At 37.3% G+C, this 6922-nt stretch overlaps 1 protein-coding gene across 1 annotated transcript; it reads left to right on the top strand.

Moving 5' to 3' along the window:
- The first annotated feature begins 362 nt into the window (after positions 1 to 362).
- Positions 363 to 6095, top strand: LOC122732486 (interleukin-8-like). The gene is made up of 4 exons (XM_043972656.1): positions 363 to 484; positions 2463 to 2598; positions 4163 to 4246; positions 5096 to 6095. Exons 1-4 carry the CDS (start codon positions 421 to 423, stop codon positions 5142 to 5144), a joined length of 333 nt encoding a protein of 110 aa, XP_043828591.1. The 5' UTR covers positions 363 to 420; the 3' UTR covers positions 5145 to 6095.
- Positions 6096 to 6922: the final 827 nt, after the last annotated feature.

Here is a 6922-nt window from a genome sequence, read left to right as displayed (position 1 = left end):
ATTAATATTGAACAGCTAGTTGTTATGCAATGTAATAGAGTAAATAAAAAGAAAACAAATGGAAATCAACCCAGAGGGACACAAGTAGGAAGGTACTTTTCTTAACATCCAAATATGTCTCTTACTAATGTGGCCCCTGTCATGTGTTATGTAAATAAGCATGATCTTGAGAAAAGTCTCTAAAGGGGCTTTTACTCAGAGTGGGATGACTCAGTTTAATGCAATATGCCTTGCAGCATTGCAGATTGTGGAATTTCCTCTGACATAATGCCCATGAAGAAGAAGTATTGAGATCGTATAAAAGGGACACCAGGACACTCTAACCAACAGAAAGCCTGAGAAACAGCTCAGCTGACAAGAGCCCCAGCTGACAGCCAGTAGGAAACCAGAGCAAAACAAGCCCACAAACCAAGTGTGAACATGACTTCCAAGCTTCTGGGCGCCTTTCTGGCCATCTTCCTGGTTTCTGTAGCACTGAATGAAGGTAAGCGGATCTCTTTTTCAGCATTTAGACCAAAGAGATACACTCTCTGAATATGGTCCCTGCTTTGAAGCATGTATTTCCAGGAAAGTAAATTGTAATACTGTAAAAAGAAAACTGTATTTTTCAAGAGATGCAAAAGAAAATAGATTGGGGGGGGGACCATTTTATTTTTTAGTTTATCTGTCATTTTTTTTTTCAGTCTTGTCCAATTTCATGACCCTGTTTGGGTTTTTCTTGGCAAAAATATTAGAGTGGTTTGCCATTTCCTTTCCCAGCTCATTTTATGGATGGGGAAACAGAGGCAAACAGGGTTTTAAGTAAGTTGCCCAGGGTCATGCAGTTACCAAGTGTCGGAGGCCAAATTTGAACTCAGGAGGATGAGTCTTCCCATTTCTAGGCTCAAAGCTCTATCCATTGCATCACTTCACCAGAATAGAATTTGGCAAATGCAAATGAGATTGAAGTGATCAATTGCTAGAATTCCTACCTCTAATACTTATAAGCTGTGAGACCATGGGGAAGTCATTTATCCTCTTGGGACTTCAGCTGCCTGCTCTGTAACATGGGGAGAATGATACATAGCTGATAGGATTTCTGTGATGCTCCAATTTGATCATCTATGCAAACTTTATAGTGTTATGCAAATGTACATTTTTATTATTTCTATTTAGGTCCTAAATGCACACACATATATCCATGTACACAAATATTCATAAATGTATTTATACATATATAACAATGTATATGGATACATAGACACATATATACACACATAAATATACCAGCACACATAGCTAGCCACACAATGCATGTAACACATACAAGCCCACATGTATACATTTATGAACATACATACATGCATGTTGCACATACATATAGATTGTGAACACAGTGTCTTGCAAATGAATCAGAAAGATCCACTAGGTGGCACTGTGGATAGAGCATTTTGGGTGCAGAGTCAGGAAGACCTAAGTTCAAATCCATTCTCAGACACTTACAAGCAGTATGACCCTGGGCAAGTACTTAATTTCTGTTTGCCTCAGTTGCCTTCTCTGTAAAGAGAAGATAATAATAGCACCTCCCTCCCAGGGTTGTTATGAATATAAAATGAGATGATATTTATAAAACCCTTGGCAAATGTTAAAGCACTAGATAAATGCTAACTAATTACATAATATTTAATTATATGTGACAGTTATAATGCTAATTAGAATATTTGCTCTTATTATGCCACATTAGCTATAACACTACAATAGTAAATATGTGTACGTATGTAAATACCTTCCAAGAATGGAAGCATTCCTATACCTCTGCATTCTAAAGGGTGGTGTAGATGGCACCTACAGATAGCTATGAATTCTCCTTACATTGTATCTGGAGACTCATTTATGCAGACTGCTTATTGACATTGGTCAAATTGGGCAAATATTGGACAAATGTCCACCTGACTTTTTACCCACATGATAATGTTCCTTATCCATGGTTTCTCAGACACCCTAACATCTGTAGAAAGTCCTGGAAATCTTGAACACTTAGCCACTCTGACACTTTGACAACATGGTTACTGGACATCTCTTGTAGCATTACCAGGATAGTAGCTAAAATTTCAAACTTTTAAAGGACTCATTTCACAAATTCATCATTTCTATTAGTCATTTCACCCTATTGTTTCTACTTTATTTTGCTTTCTGAGGAATAGCCCTGTGATGTCACAGGAAAGCAACCAATACCAAATAGAGAAAAATGTCGGGATAAATGAACAGGGATACATTTGCTAAAAGACTCCAAAGGTTTACCTATAATAAAATCCTATGAGAAGTAGCCAGTGAACACTGTCCTTGGAGAAACAAATTGAGGCCTGTGACAAGTTTTCAAAATCACCAATGAATTTCATGGTCAGCAAAATCTTCACACTGGGATTTATGGTCCTGATGCTTTGGTTAGCACTGACCCTTCTTGTTTTCTTATTCCTTCCCAGCTGCTGTGATGCCTCGGACTCTGTCCGAACTTCGGTGTCAGTGCATAAAAACTCATTCCACCCGTTTCCATCCCAAGCTCATAAAGGAGCTGAGAATGATTGACAGTGGACCACACTGCCAAAACACAGAAATCATGTAAGTACTTAAAAAAAAAGGAACCGTTGATTTCTTTTAGGAGTGGTAGGAATGGGTTAGAGGGTGGGGGTGGTATTCAGGGGAGGGGAAGGAGGGATTCTGGAATTTGCAAAGGAATCAATTGAAACCCCCTAACCACTGAGTGTCCCATCATCTCTCTACGAATTTGCTAAGGTTACATTCACAAAAAGCTTCATGGGAATTGGATTTTTTGGAGGGAGTAATATAACAATTTTTAACGCGTGCTATAGAAATAAATTCCTATGATGAACTTTTTAAAAGAAAAAATAATTCCCCTATTATTGATCTTTTAAGTAAATTGTGATTTTCATAAATCTGTTTTGTCCCCAGGGAGACATAGTCTTCCTTTAAAAGGACTCTAATTTCGAGATTGTAATTAGACCTTATTTTCATAGAATAGAAGAAAAATAGAAGCTGCACAAAATTCTAGGAGCTCTGATTATATGAAACTGCCAATTATTAATAGCCTCAATAATTGTTGTTGTTCAGTCTTTCCAGTTATGTCCAACTCTTTGAGACCCCATTTGGGGTTTTCTTGGCAAAGACACTGGAGTCATTTGCCATTATCTTCTCCATTTCATTTAATAGGTGAGGAAATGGAGACAAACACGGGTAAGCGACACAGCTAATAAGTGTCTGTGGCCAGATTTGAACTCAGGAATATGAGTCTTCTTGATTCCAAGCCCAGTGCTCTATCCACTATGCCACATAACTCCCTTCATTAATTAGTTATTAACAATTAGCTACTAAATATTAACAACAATACCCAACATTTGGGTAACTTTCACAAAATGTTTTACATTTATTATCTCATTTGATGATCATAATAACCTGTGAAGGTGCTATTATTATCCTCATTAGACAGATAAGGAAACTGAGGCAGAATGAGGCTAAATGACTTGCTCAGGGTCACATGGCTAGTGACTATAGGGGGCAGGATTAGAGCTCCGATATTCCTAACTCCAAGTCCAGTGCTCTCCCTCTGTATCATCCTACCTCCCAAATTGCTAGGTTGAAGCATAGTTTGACACTTCCCAGACAAATTGCAGAAGTTTATTATGGCTTTGAGAAGCACTTCCACATTTTTGAGTTAAGGAGCTTGTGAAGGCTTTCCCTGCCCCCGTTAAATGTTATTTATTAGAGACAGTACAGAGAATAGAATGAGGAACTAGGCACATTGCTGCTCTAAATAGTGAAAGAGAAATTAAAAGGAGCAGAAAGACCTGCATTTTGATATTTTAATGCGATCCATCAATTGACTTCAATAATGCAGGTCATCAGTTGTGTTATGTGAGTAATAACTCCCCTGAATCTGGATTTTCTGGTGTTGAATCATTCTCTCAAGGCATGGGAAAAAATTCCCCGGAGGTTGATGTCATGAATGGAAGGACATAACTCCCTGTATTCTAAGGAGAGACTTCTGGGAGAATATCAGTATTCTGACTGAATGGTTACATTCCTCACTGACTTGGGGGACATTGATTTTGGTAGCAAAGAGATCCTTCAGAGTATCTCATTATTCATCATTTTTTTTTCTTTTTAGTGTCACTCTTCAAGATAATAGGAAGCTCTGCCTGGACCCTCAAGAAAAGTGGGTACAGAAAATTCTTCAGGTGTTTTTGAAGAAGTGAGTATGTCATTATTCCTTACAGAGGAATCAAAATCAGGAGAGAAGCAATCAGGAAAATTAGACTTGATGAATAGAATTTGCCCTTTCATGTTTTTTTTTTTTGTCCCACACTAGTTTATTCTGGCTTTCCCTTTCTGTCATCTACCCCTTCCATAAAAGAAATAACCATAATAGTAATAACTGACATCTGATGTCATTTGCTTTAAGGTTTTATTAGCATTTTATGTACATCATTTAATTTGATCCACATAACAAATCCATCACATAGATATGTCTGCTAAAATGGACATTTAAAGATAAGGAAACTGAGGCTCCAAAAGATTAGGTTAATTGTCTAGATTCACCAGTTACAAAGTGTCAAAGGCTGCATTTGAATACAGGTCTTAACTGACTCCAGGTTTTTTTTATTATAGTATACAGCTAATAATAATAATTACATAATTTTCCCCATAGCATACTATATTTATTTGTTTTGTTTTTTGTTTTGTTTTGTTTTGTGGGGCAATGAGGGTTAGGTGACTTGCCCAGGGTCACACAGCTAGTGTCAAGTGTCTGAGGCTGGATGTGAACTCAGGTCCTCCTGAATCCAAGGCCAGTGCTTTATCCACTGCGCCACCTAGCTGCCCCTGCATACTATATTTAAAAAGATGATTGCACATGAAACTGCAAATCTATTATGTATAGCTCACTATTCCTTTTAAAATATCCAACAGAGATGTCTTTTTTAGAAAAATGACTTGAAAGAACAAAGCTAAGCATAGAGGATATCAAGTTCCTGAAAAGATGTGTATTCAAAAGCTCTTTTGTATATTATTGCTTAATCTCCTAAAATGTTTTCTGTTTCAGAGCGGAGCATGACTCAAAACAAAATGGAAAGACTACTCCTTTGCCTTGAATTGATCTCTCCCTGAAGATGCCACGAGATATGCAACATGGGCTAGGGAATTAAGGAAGCTAGGTCTTTGCACTGATTCACTGTGCCTCAATTTTTTTAATCTCTGTAATAGCTCAAGAATACCTCCCTATTCCTACCTCACAGGGATACTCATCATTAGGACAAAAAATGCCAAAACTATTTCTGCTTTTTTTATCAGGGCCAGATAGCATAATGTTATTATTTTCAACTGTAATTTAATTCAGATATTTACTATTTATGTATTTATTAAAAGGATGTGTGGGCCTAGAATTGGATGATAAAAAAACTGCTCTGATAACAAGTGGGGACAAAATGACAATGAAATTGTATTTTATTTAAGATCTGAGAGATGCTTAATATTCTTCCTACCTTCACTATTAGGAATAGGATTCTGTCTTCCAGAAATGTCTATGGAGAGATGGACTAAGTAGAAACCTGAATTAGTGACTTCTGCCCTAATTCTGGAATATAGTCTTAGAATAGTTTAAGAAATAAAACAGCAAGGAAGAGAGAGAGAGAGAGAGAGAGAGAGAGAGAGAGAGAGAGAGAGAGAGAGAGAGAGAGAGAGAGAGAGAGAAAGAAAGAAAGAAAGAAAGAAAGAAAGAAAGAAAGAAAGAAAGAAAGAAAGAGAAAGGAAGGAAGGAAGAAAGTCTTACTGGGCGAAAGTCCCAGAATTATTCTTGGTGGGGAAATTATTTATGATGTGTCAATGTCTTGTTAAGAGTTTATTTAAATGGTTGTATAGTGTCACCACCATGATTTATTTATTTAACTTAACTTGAGAAAACTTTTTTATATTATGTCCAAGAGAAGTTTTCCTAACATTTTTGGTAATTTGGAAATCTGCTTAGGACCATGAGAATATTTATGAAAAATGTAACTTTTTGCCGACTTCATACACATTTGCTTTATTCTATTTTTGTTAAGATTTACTGGAAGTTTTCTTTCAATAAAAATGCACATTTTGATTTAAATTGAATTCTGTGTTTCTTTGTGCTCATAATTTCTGTGATAACTCTTGGTTTAAGCAACCCAACGGTTATACCTATTTACTTTTTGCACCAGGGGCAAATACCACATATCATGAGAGGGGGTAGTAGCTCCCTGGATACTAGTGGCAGGCCTGTCCCCAGAGAAAGGAAGTATCATTTTGTAATGCCCTATTTTATTTTTTAAATTCATATATATATATATATATATATATTTAGTGAGGCAATGGGGGTTAAGTGACTTGCCCAGGGTCACACAGCTAGTAAGTGTCAAGTGTCTGAGGCCGAATTTGAACTCAGGTCCTTCTGAATCCGGGGCTGGTGTTCTATTCACTGTACCCCCTAGCTGCCCCCTCATATATTTTTAATATTCTGGGTTTTTTAGTTCTAAATTATCTCCCTCCCTTCTACCTCTCTCCCACACACTGAGAAGGCAAGCAATATGTTATCAATTATACATGTGAAATCATGTAAAACATATTTCTTCCATATTAGCCTATTTTGTGTATGTGTGTGTGGGGGGGGCAATGAGGGTTAAGTGACTTGCCCAGGGTCACACAGCTAGTAAGTGTTAAGTGTCTGAGGCCACATTTGAACTCAGGACCTCCTGAATCCAGGGCTGATGCTCTATCCACTGCGCCACCTAGCTGCCCCCGAATAGCCTTATTTTAAAGAGACAGGAACATAGCCCAGAGCAGAGTCTCTTGATTTCCAATGTATCACTCTTCTAGCCACACTGTTGAAATTCGCCGTTTTGGGATATGATTG

This window comes from Dromiciops gliroides, chromosome 6 (assembly GCF_019393635.1).
Source record: "Dromiciops gliroides isolate mDroGli1 chromosome 6, mDroGli1.pri, whole genome shotgun sequence".
NCBI classification, from domain to species: domain Eukaryota; kingdom Metazoa; phylum Chordata; class Mammalia; order Microbiotheria; family Microbiotheriidae; genus Dromiciops; species Dromiciops gliroides.
Note: the sequence above shows the minus strand (reverse complement) of the source record. Positions and strands in the feature narration are given on the sequence as shown.

Excerpts from the sequence above, each read along its gene's own strand:
- LOC122732486 (XM_043972656.1), top strand. The coding sequence starts at position 421 with ATGACTTCCAAGCTTCTGGGCGCCTTTCTGGCCATCTTCCTGGTTTCT. Across the intron at positions 485-2,462 it reads TTCTGTAGCACTGAATGAAG|CTGCTGTGATGCCTCGGACT; the intron begins GTAAGCGGATCT and ends ATTCCTTCCCAG. Across the intron at positions 2,599-4,162 it reads TGCCAAAACACAGAAATCAT|TGTCACTCTTCAAGATAATA; the intron begins GTAAGTACTTAA and ends TTTTCTTTTTAG.